General features: G+C 45.7%; 1 protein-coding gene across 3 annotated transcripts in view; it reads left to right on the top strand.

Annotated features, from left to right (window-relative positions):
- Positions 1 to 15,908, top strand: part of samd11 (sterile alpha motif domain containing 11) — a 121,654-nt gene extending 105,746 nt beyond the window's left edge. Inside the window, exons 9-13 of one of the 3 annotated variants that reach the window (XM_061903959.1) lie at positions 2,479 to 2,557; positions 2,650 to 3,434; positions 4,597 to 4,730; positions 13,191 to 13,301; positions 13,499 to 15,908. In XM_061903959.1, coding sequence (XP_061759943.1) covers positions 2,479 to 2,557; positions 2,650 to 3,434; positions 4,597 to 4,730; positions 13,191 to 13,301; positions 13,499 to 13,759 — 1,370 coding nt within the window. In that variant the 3' untranslated portion in view covers positions 13,760 to 15,908. Of the gene's footprint in view, positions 1 to 2,478; positions 2,558 to 2,649; positions 3,435 to 4,596; positions 4,731 to 13,172; positions 13,302 to 13,498 lie in introns of all 3 variants that reach the window. The other 2 variants (XM_061903958.1, XM_061903960.1) reach the window with 2 other exon arrangements.

The raw sequence follows: 15,908 nt of genomic DNA, 5'->3' as shown, positions 1-15,908 counted from the left end.
GAAGAGTTCGGGGAAGCCATGGAAAGCGACTTCCGGACGGCTTTGAAGAGATTCTGGACGACCATACGCCGCCTCAGGAAGGGGAAGCAGTGCACTATCAACACCGTGTATGGTGCGGATGGTGTTCTGCTGACTTCGACTGCGGATGTTGTGGATTGGTGGATGGAATACTTCAAGACCTCATCAATCCCACCAACACGTCTTCCTTTGAGAAAGCGGTGCCTGGGGAATCTGTGGTGGGCTCTCCTATTTCTGGGGATGAGGTTGCTGAGGTAGTTAAAAGCTCCTCGGCGGCAAGGCCCCGGGGGTAGATGAGATACGCCCGGAGTTCCTTAAGGCTCTGGATGCTGTGGGGCTGTCTTGGTTGATAAGACTCTGCAGCATCGCGTGGACATCGGGGGCGGTACCTCTGGATTGGCAGACCGGGGTGGTGGTGTTCCAACTATCGTGGGATCACACTCCTCAGCCTTCCCGGTAATGTTTATTCAGGTGTACTGGAGAGGAGGCTACGCCGGGTAGTCGAACCTCGGATTCAGGAGGAACAGTGTAGTTTTCGTCATGGTCGTGGAACTGTGGACCAGCTCTATACTCGGCAGGGTTCTTGAGGGTGCATGGGAGTTTGCCCAACCAGTCTACATGTGCTTTGTGGACTTGGAGAAGGCATTGGACCGTGTCCCTCGGGAAGTCCTGTGGGGAGTGCTCAGAGAGTATGGGATACCGGACTGTCTTATTGTGGCGGTCCGCTCCCTGTATGATCAGTGTCAGAGCTTGGTGCGCATTGCTGGCAGTACGTCGGACACGTTTCCAGTGAGGGTTGGACTCCGCCAAGGCTGTCCTTTGTCACCGATTCTGTTCACAACTTTTAAGGACAGAATTTGTAGGCGCAGTCAAGGCGTTGAGGGGTTCCGGTTTGGTGACCGCGGGATTAGGTTTCTGCTTTTTGCAGATGATGTGGTCCTGATGGCTTCATCTGGCCGGGATCTTCAGCTCTCACAGGATCGGTTCGCAGCCGAGTGTGAAGCGACCGGAATGAGAATCAGCACCTCCAAGTCCGAGTCAATGGTTCTTGCCCGGAAAAGGGTGGAGTGCCATCTCCGGGGTGGGGGGGAGACCCTGCCCCAAGTGGAGGAGTTCAAGTACCTAGGAGTCTTGTTCACGAGTGGGGGAAGAGGGGATCGTGAGATCGACAGGCGGATCGGTGCGGCGTCTTCAGTAATGCAGACGTTGTACCGATCCGTTGTGGTGAAGAAGGAGCTGAGCCGGAAGGCAAAGCTCTCAATTTACCGGTCGATCTACGTTCCCATCCTCACCTATGGTCATGAGCTTTGGGTCATGACCGAAAGGATAAGATCACGGGTACAAGCGGCCAAAATGAGTTTCCTCCGCCGGGTGGCGGGGCTCTCCCTTAGAGATAGGGTGAGAAGCTCTGCCACCTGGGAGGAACTCAAAGTAAAGCCGCTGCTCCTCCACATCGAGAGGAGCCAGATGAGGTGGCTCGGGCATCTGATCAGGGTGCCACCCGAACGCCTCCCTAGGGAGGTGTTTAGGGCACGTCCAACCGGTAGGAGGCAACGGGGAAGACCCAGGACACGTTGGGAAGACTCTGTCTCCCGGCTGGCATGGGAACGCCTTGGGATCCCCCGGGAAGAGCTAGACGAAGTGGCTGGGGAGAGGGAAGTCTGGGTTTCCCTGCTTAGGCTGTTGCCCCCGCGACCCGACCTCGGATAAGCGAAAGATGATGGATGGATGGATGGATGGATGGGTCAAGGAAAGGAATTTAAATCAATTAAAGCTGTTTGTAACATGATTTGAAAAAAGAAAAAACAACTTTAAGAAATATTGTACGAAAAACAATACAATAGAATGTACTTGTACAATGCACTACTACAGTAGTATTAGGATGTAATAATAATGTACAGCATTTACCTTGGAAAGTCGATTTTATATGGTATCTCCTTCAAGCTGTTTCTCCATTAAAACTCACCATCTGCAGCTTTTCCATATTTTTGGGGATAAATGTCAGCTGGATAGATTTTATTTTTACTCCCAAAACTGGCGTTATGACTCCTCCTGCTGCAGACTAGCAGTGCTAGTCTTGCCATGTTGGCTGCACCGTCGGTCATGTTTTTGGTGGTTTGTCTTTAATTCAATGAATATAATCCGCTCCTTCTTCTCTTTTTACACTCACTTTCTTCATTCCCATGGTTGAAAAACAAAGTTAAGTCCATCTCTAGCTATAAGCTAATGCTAGCAAGTAAGACCAGATTTTGGGGCGGATCTTACGGAGTTCATTTTAACAATTTGGGACGCCAACAAGCAGAATGGCTCATAACTCAAATTTTCAAACTTAAAGCACCTGCTCGTGAGCCGAGCTACCACTGTATTATTATGTGTATTATATATTATGTCGTTTACCACTATAAAAACATAAGTATGACCCATTCCTGGTTTTAAAGCTTTTTGTATTTTTCACATCAGGTTATGGTTTCCTCCAACCAGCTCAAGCTGAAATCTTTGTGCGGCAACAAGAAATGTTGAGGAAGCAGAATCTGGCCAGGTGTGTGTTAACGTTTACAACGTTCATGTGGTCGTGTTATGCGTTGTAAAACATGTGAAGTTGACATGACAGAGTGTGTTTGTGTGCCTCAGACTTGAGATGTCAGCCGAGCTACTGAGACAAAAAGAGTTGGAAAGTCTCCACCAGCGACAGCAGCAACAATTGCTGACCTCTGACCCGCTGGTCGCTCTATCCGCCGGGCTACCAGCGGACCACCCGGCACTGAGAAGCCTTCACGACATCCCCGAGGGCCATCCGCTCCGAGAGGAACTGGCCCGTCGCTCTAACGCCATGCTAGTGCTCCGCCATGGGGCGGCAGCACCCCTCCTGAGCCTCAACCAGCATCAGCAACAAGCAAGGACATCGTCCACCCACAAACACACCCAAGCGCAAAGCTCCAAAGCCAGCTCAGACACTGAATCCAGGAAAGCCCCCCGTCGGGGCCCTCACACCGAGCTCCGAGCTGGGGATCACAAACGAAAGCGGGAGGACAGAGGAAGTGAAGGAGACAGGGAAGATGAGGACGACGCCAGGGAGTCGGACAGTGAAACGGAAACGTGTGACGAGAGGCAGGAGAGCGCTGGTGCCAAGTCCAGGAGGAAACACAGACACAGGAGGAGAGACGGGGGAAGCAAGGAGAGAAACGGCAAGGGAGAGTTTGACGGCGCCAAGGAGACCGGGGACCACTCAGGCCGGCTGAGTGCACCTTGTAGCTCTGCCGGCACCGACTCGCCCAGTCACCACCTTTTCTCGTCCGGACTGGGAAAGTCGGATGTCAAATTCCAGCTTCCACCTGGATTCATGCCACCTCTGCCTGCTCTTCAGGGACAGTCGTTGCCCTTTGGATTCCCTTACATCAACCCTTACTTCCACATGGGTGAGCAGCTCTCTCTCTCACTGACTGACACACACACAAACTTTCTCTCTCAGACAAACGCACAGGCAACATGTGAAATCCATTAGCATCACTTTGTTAGAGGCCCTGCTTCTGACCCAAATGTGACCCGAAATACAGAACGCCAACAACATAGCCACGCTGGCAGATAGGACGCGGTGGTCAGGGTCTCAAGACCCTCATGAGAAATGTAATTTCTACCCAAGACCCAAGCTTTATAAAATTTGAAGAATGAACAAAAACAAACTCCTTTTTACACATACTCTGTAACTCTGCATTTGTCCAATGTAATAAATGTGATATGTCACAACCGACAACGTAACATTAGGAGTGGAACAGGAGGACAAAAACTTTAGCAACATTAGCATAGCTAAGCTACAGTGCTAACATTACAATCACATTGCAACATCTTGCTTGGTCAGGAATTCTTAAACTGTGGTACGTGTACCAATAGTGGTACGCGGGCTTCATCTGGTGGTACGTCATATAATCAATTAATTAAAAATTCAAACAGTGTTACTGTTCAAACTTTGTGTAGTGTTACAGTTGCCACTTTTTATTAACAAATATTTACGCCTATTACGCTACTGTTTTAATGTTGGTCATTATGGTGGTACTTGGTGAAAGAATTTAAAAAACACTGTTCTGGGCTTTTCTACTGACTAAAGAAAAAACAAATGATCAAATTTACAGCACAAACATTCTTCGCTTTATTCTAAAATGTGCAGTGAAGTCTGATTTTGGGTCTATATTTTTGAAAAATTTCCCTTGTGGATTGATAAATTTGTCTAGGTCTAAGTCTACACAGGACAGGCTCATCTAGCTAGATGCCAGTACATGCCCATTAGGAAGGAGCGATTTAATTTAGGATTTTTGCTGCTCATAAACAGGCTGTAAGGATGCATATTAGTGTTTGAACATAATTTCAAAAATACATTTTGCATAAAACTAAGAGACATTGCCACAATATTAAAAACAGTCCATGCACACAACATTAGACTCAAATCCCAAATGTATCTTTTTTTTTTTACTCTTAACAAACATCTGTTCTCAATGCGACTATTACTTTTGTGTACAATTGTGGCCCTACAGCCTCTGTGTTTTGTATTGATTTACCGTTCTTGCAACCCGCTGCTGCTCTCAGGCTCTATGGGAGGTCTTTTCATGGACGGAGAGGACGCGGCCTCGGCAAACCCTGTGGAGGACATCAGCAAGTGGAGCGTGGAGGACGTGTGCGGTTTCATAAGCAGCCTGGCCGGATGTGCTGAATACGCACAGGTGAGACAACTGTAAGGACAACAAGAGGAGAGAGAGGAGACATTGAGGACAGGGGCGGGCTGACCAATAACGACTAAGTAATTAATAAGCACCTTATATGGTCATTATGGTACAGAAGCTTCCTGCTGAAGAGATCAGTGTGTGGATGATGTATTAGAAAGTGTGTATGATAAATATGTGTCTGTGTGTGGTCATTGAATCATTCCGGACTTGTGTGTATGTGTCAAGTGTGTGTAAGTGTACACGTGTTTCCTTTGTTGTGTGTTTTACACCCCAGTTCAACATTAAAGAATAAATACTACTGTACTATAAGAATATCAGGTATGAATATAATTTAACTTGTAAAGAACAGTGTAAAAACAAGTTAAATCACAGCAAAAATTTGGTATGTACAGTATATTTTACAGTAAGAAGAATATATATATATATATATATATATATATATATATACAGTATATATATATATATATGTATATATATATATATACACACATTATTTTAATTCCATTTTCTCAGCTGGTTGGATAGGAGAAGTAGTGTGGTTTGTCTTATAGTGTGGCTTGTGGCATACATTTGGTCTTAAGTGAAAGTTACCACACACATATATGTGTGTGTGGTATGGGGACGGCGTGGCGCAGTTGGGAGAGTGGCCGTGCCAGCAACCTGAGGGTTCCTGGTTTGATCCCCACCTTCCACCAACCAAGTAACGTTCGTTGTGTCCTTGAGCAAGACACTTCACCCTTGCTCCTGATGGGTTGTAGTTACGGCCTTGCATGGCAGCTCCCGCCATCAGTGTGTGAATGTGTGTGTGAATGAGATGAATGTGGAAATAGTGTCAAAGCACTTTGAGTACCGGCACCTTGAAGGTAGATAAGCGCCAAACAAGTACAACCCGTTTTACCATTTTATTTATACACACATATATATATATATATATATATATATATATATATATATATATATATATATATACATATATATATATATATATATATATATATATGTATATATATATATATATATATATATATACAGTCAAGAAAATAAATATTTGAACACCCTGCTATTTTGCAAGTTCTCCCACTTAGAAATCATGGAGGCGTCTGAAATTTTCACGGTAGGTGCATGTCCACTGTATGAGAGATAACCTAAAAGAAAAATCCAGAAATTACAATCTATGATTTTTTTTTAACAATTTGTGTAATAAAGCTGAAAATAAGTATTTGAACACCAACATATATTTGGTAGAGTAGCCTTTGTTTGCAATTATAGAGGTCAAACGTTTCCTATAGTTCTTCACAAGGTTTGCACAGACTGCAGGAGGGATTTTGGCCCACTCCTCCACACAGATCTTCTCTAGATCAGTCAGGTTTCTGTGCTGTCGCTGAGTAACACAGACTTTCAGCTCCCTCCAAAGATTTTCAATTGGATTTAGGTCTGGAGACTGGCTAGGCCACTCCGGAACCTTGATATGGTTCCGGTATCTTCGCTGATCTGACTGAGGGAAGGAGGTTTTTGATCAAAATCTCACAATACATGGCTGCAGTCATCCTTTCCTTAATACAGTACAGTCATCCTGTCCCATGAGCAGAAAAACACCCCCAAAGCATGATGCTACCACCTCCATGCTTCATAGTAGGGATGGTGTTCTTGGGATGGTACACATCATTCTTCGTCCTCCAAACACGCATAGTGGAATTATGACCAAAAAGGTCAATTTTGGTCTAATCTATCCACAAAACTTTCTCCCATGACTCCTCTGGATCATCCAAATGGTCATTGGCAAACTTAAGACGGGCCTTAACATGTGCTGGTTTAAGTAGGGGAACCTTCCGTGCCATACATGATTACAAACCATGACATCTTAGTGTATTACCAACAGTGACCATGGAAACAGTGGTCCCAGTTCTTTTCAGGTCATTGACCAAGTCCTGCCGTGTAGTCTTGGGCTGATTCCTCACTTTTCTTAGGATCATTGAGACCCCTTGAGGTGATATCTTGCATGGGGCTCCACTCCGATTGAGATTGACCGTCATGTTCAGCTTCTTCCATTTTCTAATGATTGCGCCAACAGTGGACCTTTTTTCAACAAGCTGCTTGACAATTTCTCCGTAACCCTTTCCATCCTTGCGGAGTTGTACAATTTTGTCTCTGGTGTCTTTGGACAGCTCTTTGCTCTTAGCCATCCTGAATGTTTGGGTCTTACTGATTGTATGGGGTGGACAGGTGTCTTTATGCAGTTAACGACCTCACACAGGTGCATCTGATTCAGGATAATACAGTGTAGTAGAGGAGGACTTTTAAGGGCGGACTAAAAGGTCTTTGAGGGTCAGAATTCTAGCTGATAGACAGCTGTTCAAATACTTCAGCTGTATCACACGAATAAATTGTAAAAAAAAATCATAGATTGTGAGTTTTGGATTTTTCTTTTTAGGTTATCTGTCATACAGTGGACATGCACTTACTGTGAAAATTTCAGACCCCTCCATGATTTCTAAGTGAGAGAACTTGCAAAATAGCAAGGTGTTCAAATATTTATTTTCTTGACTGTATGTATGTATATATATATATTAGATTAGATTAGATAGTACTTTATTTATTCCGTCAGGAGAGTTCCTTCAGGAAAATTACAATTTTCAGCACAATCCCATTCAAGAACAGAAAAACATTACAGGGAGGCAGAACAGGATCGCTGACGGGTCTGCCGGCTTCCAGCGCCCCTTACAAAAAAGATGACATACAGGTAAACATGGGTTGGGGGCGGGGGAGAATAGAAGATTAAAATAAAATAAAAAAAATCGGTCTTAGCCCGGGCCCTGGAGTGGGGGTGCAGACTGAGGCCAAGGGAAAAAAACAACAGCTCATAGCCATAGTAAACATCCCTCTTACATGTGTGTAAGAGGGAAACATCAAACATGAAAGAACACAGAGGACATTAAAGACACTAAAGCAGCAGATACAACCAGACACTTCTACATACAGCTATGAATAAAAAGTAAAATAAACATATACACTGTGGTGGCCTCTGCGGTGTTCCACGCCATTGTCTGCTGGGGAGGAGGGAGCATGGCCAGAGACAGAAGCAGACCCAACAAAGCAACCAAGACAGCCGACTCCACTCTCGGCCAGTGTCCAGTCCGCATGGATGAGCGAGGATACGTCCAAGGTGACTGAGGTGTCCAACACCTGCTCACCCAGTCAAGACACCGCGAGGCCTCTCCGTCCCAGCGCTCAGTGCTAGCTCCACAGTCCTGTCCCCTCATCCGCATGTCCTCCAGTCCCTCCAAACAGACTCTGGTGTAGCAGAGACCCAGCAGCTGGTTCCCATGGCCAAAAGGCTCCCGGAAGGCAGATCCACAAGTCCACAAAAAAAAGCACCACAGAGGTCACGAAAGTGCCACCCCTTGTTACACAGTCCCAAAGGGTCCCGGACCAAAATGCAAAAACATATAATAACACATAAAAACAAGAGGGAAACACAAAAGGATGACGCAAGAGCACAGAGCTCCTGCCTACAGCAGCCACTACAGCAGCGCCATCTTGGAAAAAAAAATAAATAAAATAAAAATAAAAACAAATACACACATGAGCTGAGCTGCTACCTTACCGTGGTAGAGGAGTTTGCGTGTCCCAATGATCCTAGGAGCTATGTTGTCTGGGGGCTTTCATGCCCCCTGGTAGGGTCTCCCAAGACAAACAGGTCCTAGGTGAGTGATCAGACAAAGAGCAGCTCAAAGACTTCTATGGAATTACAACAAAATGAACCCAGATTTCCCTCGCCCGGACGTGGGTCACCGGGGCCCCGCTCTGGAGCCAGGCCCGGAGTTGGGGCACGATGGCGAGCGCCTGGTGGTCGGGCCTGTCCCCATGGGGCCCGGCCGGGCACAGCCCGAAGAGGCAACGTGGGTCATCCCTCCAATGGGCTCACAACTCATAGGAGGGGCCATAGAGGTCGGGTGCATTGTAAGCTGGGCGGCAGCCGAAGGCAGGGCACTTGGCAGTCCGATCCTCGGCTACAGAAGCTAGCTCTTGGGACGTGGAACGTCACCTCACTGGGGGGGAAGGAGCCTGAGCTAGTGCGCGAGGTAGAGAAGTTACGGCTGGATATAGTCGGACTCACCTCGACGCACAGCAAGGGCTCTGGAACCAGTTCTCTCGAGAGGGACTGGACCCTCTTCCACTCTGGCGTTGCCGGCAGTGAGAGGCGACGGGCTGGGGTGGCAATTCTCGTTGCCCCCCGGCTCAAAGCCTGCACGTTCGAGTTCAACCCAGTGGACGAGAGGGTAGCTTCCCTTCGCCTTCGGGTGGGGGGACGGGTCCTGACTGTTGTTTGTACTTACGCACCAAACAGCAGTTCAGAGTACCCACCCTTTTTGGGTACACTCGAGGGAGTACTGGAAAGTGCTCCTCCGGGTGATTCCCTTGTCCTACTGGGAGACTTCAACGCTCATGTTGGCAACGACAGTGAAACCTGGAGAGGCGTGATTGGGAAGAATGGTCGCCCGGATCTAAACCCGAGTGGTGTTTTGTTATTGGACTTTTGTGCTCGTCACGGATTGTCCATAACAAACACCATGTTCAAACATAAGGGTGTCCATATGTGCACTTGGCACCAGGACACCCTAGGCCGCAGTTCCATGATCGACTTTGTAGTTGTGTCATCGGATTTGCGGCCTTATGTTTTGGACACTCGGGTGAAGAGAGGGGCGGAGCTTTGTACCGATCACCACCTGGTGGTGAGTTGGCTGCGATGGTGGGGGAGGATGCCGGACAGACCTGGCAGGGCCAAGCGCATTGTGAGGGTCTGCTGGGAACGTCTGGCAGAGTCTCCTGTCAGAGAGAGTTTCAATTCACACCTCCGGGAGAACTTTGAACACGTCACGAGGGAGGTGCGGGACATTGAGTCCGAGTGGACCATGTTCCGAACCTCTATTGTCGAGGCGGCTGATTGGAGCTGTGGCCGCAAGGTTGTTGGTGCCTGTCGTGGCGGTCATCCCAGAACCCGTTGGTGGACACCAGCAGTGAGGGATGCCGTCAAGCTGAAGAAGGAGTCCTATCGGGTTTTTTGGCTCATAGGACTCCGGAGGCAGTGGACGGGTACCGACGGGCCAAGCGGTGTGCAGCTTTAGCGGTCGCGGAGGCAAAAACTCGGACATGGGAAGAGTTCGGGGAAGCCATGGAAAAAGACTTCCGGACGGCTTCGAAGCGATTCTGGACCACCATACGGCGCCTCAGGAAGGGGAAGCAGTGCACTATCAACACCGTGTATGGTGCGGATGGTGTTCTGCTGACTTCGACTGCGGATGTTGTGGATGGGTGGAGGGAATTCTTCGAAGACCTCCTCAATCCCACCAACACGTCTTTCTTTGAGGAAGCGGTGCCTGGGGGATCTGTAGTGGACTCTCCTATTTCTGGGGCTGAGGTCGCTGAGGTAGTTAAAAAGCTCCTCGGCGGCAAGGCCCCGGGGGTGGATGAGATCCGCCCGGAGTTCCTCAAGGCTCTGGATGCTGTGGGGCTGTCTTGGTTGACAAGACTCTGCAGCATCGCATGGACATCGGGGGCGGTACCTCTGGATTGGCAGACCGGGGTGGTGGTCCCTCTCTTTAAGAAGGGGGACCGGAGGGTGTGTTCCAACTATCGTGGGATCACACTCCTCAGCCTTCCCGGTGAGGTTTATTCAGGTGTACTGGAGAGGAGGCTTCGCCGGATAGTCGAACCTCGGATTCAGGAGGAACAGTGTGGTTTTCGTCCTGGTCGTGGAACTGTGGACCAGCTCTATACTCTCGGCAGGGTTCTTGAGGGTGCATGGGAGTTTGCCCAACCAGTCTACATGTGCTTTGTGGACTTGGAGAAGGCATTCGACCGTGTCCCTCGGGAAGTCCTGTGGGGAGTGCTCAGAGAGTATGGGGTATCGGAATGTCTTATTGTGGCAGTCCGCTCCCTGTATGATCAGTGTCAGAGCTTGGTCCGCATTGCTGGCAGTAAGTCGGACACGTTTCCAGTGAGGGTTGGACTCCGCCAAGGCTGTCCTTTGTCACCGATTCTGTTCATAACTTTTATGGACAGAATTTCTAGGCACAGCCAAGGCGTTGAGGGGTTCCGGTTTGGTGGCCACGGGATTAGGTCTCTGCTTTTTGCAGATGATGTAGTCCTGATGGCTTTATCTGGCCGGGATCTTCAGCTCTCACTGGATCGGTTCGCAGCCGAGTGTGAAGCGACCGGAATGAGAATCAGCACTTCCAAGTCCGAGTCCATGGTTCTTGCCCGGAAAAGGGTGGAGGGCCATCTCCGGGTTGGGGAGGAGACCCTGCACCAAGTGGAGGAGTTCAAGTACCTAGGAGTCTTGTTCACGAGTGGGGGAAGAGTGGATCGTGAGATCGACAGGCGGATCGGTGCGGCGTCTTCAGTAATGCAGACGTTGTATCGATCCGTTGTGGTGAAGAAGGAGCTGAGCCGGAAAGCAAAGCTCTCAATTTACCGGTCGATCTACGTTCCCATCCTCACCTATGGTCATGAGCTTTGGGTCATGACCGAAAGGATAAGATCACGGGTACAAGCGGCCGAAATGAGTTTCCTCCGCCGGGTGGCGGGGCTCTCCCTTAGAGATAGGGTGAGAAGCTCTGCCATCCGGGAGGAGCTCAACGTAAAGCCGCTGCTCCTCCACATCGAGAGGAGCCAGATGAAGTGGTTCGGGCATCTGGTCAGGATGCCACCCGAACGCCTCCCTAGGGATGTGTTTAGGGCACGTCCAGCTGGTAGGAAGCCACGGGGAAGACCCAGGACACGTTGGGAAGACTATGTCTCCCGGCTGGCCTGGGAACGCCTCGGGATCCCCCGGGAAGAGCTAGACGAAGTGGCTGGAGATAGGGAAGTCTGGGCTTCCCTGCTTAGGCTGCTGCCCCCGCGACCCGACCTCGGATAAGCGGAAGATGATGGATGGATGGATGGATGGATATATATATATATATATATATATATATATATATATATATATATATATATATATATATATGTATATATATATATATCTACACACATGCAGATATATATATATATATACTGTATATATAGATAAATAAAACGGCAAAATGGGTTATACTTGTTTAGCGCTTATCTACCTTCAAGGTACTCAAAGTGCTTTGACACTATTTCCACATTCACCCATTCACACACACATTCACACACTGATGGCGGGAGCTACCATGCAAGGCCCTAACCACGACCCATCAGGAGCAAGGGTGAAGTGTCTTGCTCAAGGACACAACAGACGCGACTTGGTTGGTAGGTGGAGATCAAACCAGGAACCCACAGGTTGCTGGCACGGCCACTCCCCCAACCGCGCCACGCCGCCCCCATACCACACACACATATATGTGTGTGCTAACTTTCATTTAAGACCAAATGTATGCCACAAGCCACACTATAAGTCAAACCACATTACTTCTCCTATTCATCCAGCTGAGAAAATGGAATGAAAATAATGTAATAAAAATGTAGTGTATGTTTATGTAGTAATAATAATGTTAATACAGTTTTGGAATAATTTCAAGATACTTGGAAGATGTTTAAATGAATGTGAATTTCAATTGTAACTGAATTTTACTTGTAAATCAATCAATCAATCAAATAAGATACACGTGTTGCATTAAATACAACTATATATATATATATATATATATATATATATATATATATCTCCATCCATCCATCCATTTCTACCGCTTATTCCCTTTTGGGGTAGCGGGGTGCGCTGGCGCCTATCTCAGCTACAATCGGGCGGAAGGCACCGTACACCCTGGACAAGTCGCCACCTCATCGCAGGGCCAACACAGATAGACAGACAATATATATGGTCCACAAGTGAATAAGGTTAAATTTAACAGACATACAAGCATCTGAATAGGTCTAATGTAATTATTCTAGTTCAATTAATATTGCTTATAAATCAGGATCAGATTGAAGTTTTCTTTGTAATATGTCATATACATATTACATAATTATTACGTCTTTAATGAAAACACAATGAGAAAACAGGACGGAGCACCTAACATACCACTATGTTCCAGAACTGTGCAAGTGGCTAAAGTAAACTATATCTAAAACTAAAACGTTATAACATCAAGCTATTGTACAACAAGACAGGGATCTACTAACTTTTCAAATTGTTAAACTTGAATGCACCTCTAATAATAAATCATCACTGCAACACTTTGAGTTGGGATTATTTACTTTTCCCAGTGCTAAAATATTATTAGAGACATTATCAACTGGATTCATCAAAATAGAAGAACTAGGAAAAAAGGACCTTTTTTTGTTTGTGTGACTGAGTTCACGTGTAGGTTTTGTGTGTGTGTGTGTGTGTGTGTGTGTGTGTGTGTGTGTGTGTGTGTGTGTGTGTGTGTGTGTGTGTGTGTGTGTGTGTGTGTGTGTCTGTGGCTGAAGTGGTTGTGTCTCTGCCAGGTGTTCCAGGATCAGTCTATTGATGGAGAGACTTTACCTCTTCTCACTGACGAGCACCTGCTAGCCACCATGGGACTAAAGCTGGGCCCTGCCCTCAAGATTCGCTTGCAGGTACACAACCTGCAGACCTGTGTCTGTGTGTGTGAGTGTGTCTATAACAGTAGGCCTAAAACAGTGTAGCTTAGATTCCCTAAAAATAGCCTGCCCCCAAAACAAAGCTCTCTCTCTCTGTGTTGAAATGAAATTGTACCAAGCAGGTTTCCAACATCAAATTTGCTGAGTCAGGTTTACACCTTTCATCCAATTAGGTGGCCCGACGCATCGGCAGGCTATTCTACATGACCGGAGTCCCGCTGGCGTTCCCGTTGCCGCCTTCTGCCACTATGCGGCCCTCGGAACAAGACGGCGACCTCTCAGTCGCGCCTGCCGACACCGCCGCCTTGCCGCTGTCCTTGCTCCAGAGACCCGGCTCCACGAGCAGTAGCTCCTCTCCATACAGCGGGCCCAACCCGGGGAGTTCCTCTCCCAAGCAGGAGAACGGGAATGGCTCAGCAGTGGTGGGAAGATAGAGGACAGAAAGGCTCCATGTTGGCCAGATTGACACAGAGAGAAGAGAATGGACTCCCAGACCTTTAAAACTGGAATTGGTGGGTCAAGAAATAGTATGGAGGACGACAGCCAATCAGCTGGTGAGTCCCTGGATGGTGACTGACCTGGCAGAATCCAAAGAAGTGTTGGGAGACAGCTGCTCACAGACAGCACGCCAAAAAGAGGGAGGCGCAGATGCCACATTCTTACAAAAGCCGTCCTTCCTTCTTCCTGGAATGCTTTTTCACCTTCTTTTCTCCATTCTCCACACCGCACGTCCTGAAAAACCCAGGAATAAAACTCATCTCATCTTCTTCCTCATTTTCCTCCAGCGGCAATGAGCTGTCGTCGTCTTGGAGGCTTGAGCGACGCCACGCTTAACCAGCTCCGTCTCATCGCAGCAACTATGCATTCCACTGTCCCGATACCAAAGATTACCGGATGTGTGGAATTGGAACCATATTTCTCCTTCTGTTTGCATGAAGGCTGAGGAGCGAGAAGAGGAATTCATTCTAGAAGGCCAGTGCCTCAACATCAAGCACTGGGTGCTACCAAGCAGTGTTATTAGGACCACCCTGACGCACACATAAACACACATATGCATATTACGTACGCATATTACTGGGGGACACAAAGGATAGATGTTTAAGGAAAAGCCATGTTATGAAAAACATTTTTTTCAATTTTATTACTTAATGTGGTATATTATGAATAAATACTACAATAAATATAAAACAATAAAGTCCTAAATATGCTTAAAAAGATTGTGTAATAAAAAAATAAGACAACGTTTTAATTTATTGGGAATACAAATGTTAACCCCACAAGACAAAAATAGTTCTTAATTTTGCATTAAAAAAAAGTTTTAAAATTACAATAATTTTTTTTTCCATGTTGACATAACGTGAGGAAAATGGTAAAAAATGTCCAGGAAACAAGTCATAATTGAACAAAAAAAATAAAATATATATATTATTCAGAAAACTGTTGTGCTTTTTGGAGTTGAGTGGTACTTTTACAAAATTACAAAAAAATATATTGTAATATTACAAAATAAATAAAAATAAATACATCTAAATTGAAATTGAATTTTTTTTTAAATTACGAGAAAAAAAAAGGCATTTTCTGAGAATTAGTTTCTAATATTGTGAGGATAAGGGGAATGTGTATAAAGTGAAAAAAGTTGTACTTTAAGAAACATGAGGCTTTCCAAGAATCAGTTTGTAATTTTACAAGGGAAAACACTGTGATATTAAAAAAATAATTGTGAAAAATTACGTAATTATTTCATTTTAAATGATCAGGAAAAACAAGTGTGTCAAACATATTGAATAATATTTTATTAAAATAGATTTGTAATATCACAAGATAAAAAACTCAATATTATGCAAGTTGTTTCATATTTGGAGTATTAATTTGTAAATTTTTTACAAGAAAAAATTCATAATTTATTTTCCTCTTTAAGTAACTTCACTGTTGTGTTGTTTATCAGGGTGGCCCTAATGCTGCTTGGTACTGTTGGAGAATATCGCGCGTGTTGCTGGAGAGAATAGCTGACAACATTGGAAACTTGTGTTGACTACTGTGGGAGGTTTTAAAAAAAACATACTAATATTATTAATAATGATGATGATGAAAAATCATGCAAACTTGTACAGAGTCATGCTTAAGATGAAAATATCCTGAAGGTTAAATACGTGGTACTTATTTTTTTTTGTTGCTAAATGTAGATGCACGGAAAAAGGTTTTCTTTACTAAAAAAATTTAAAAAGCCGAACTTTTTGTGGTACTTTTGTTGATATATTTTTCTTTTCGTTTTGTTTTTTTAACTCTAATATTAAAAGGCGCTCCAATCCTGAATGCTAATTAAGCATATTAACGAGGACAAAGTATTTATAGGATTTAGTAGATAAAGCAAATTCTATGTATTATAATTAACCCCTGAGATGGATTCCAAAGATACTTTGACTTTTTATTTTGGTTTCAGGGAAAAGAAAGCTCTTATTGCAGATGTGTTTTTCTTTTTTATTCTCCACAAGCAATTGATTCAAATGGTCCCTTTAAAGGTTTTTGTCTTCAACCTATTTTTCTATTCACCACACGGGTGAAATAAATCATACACAAATTCTA

The sequence above is a fragment of the Nerophis ophidion genome, linkage group LG06, assembly GCF_033978795.1.
Source record: "Nerophis ophidion isolate RoL-2023_Sa linkage group LG06, RoL_Noph_v1.0, whole genome shotgun sequence".
Lineage (NCBI taxonomy): Eukaryota > Metazoa > Chordata > Actinopteri > Syngnathiformes > Syngnathidae > Nerophis > Nerophis ophidion.
The sequence above is the reverse complement of the archived record's forward strand: the minus strand, read 5'-3'. Positions and strand labels throughout refer to the sequence as shown.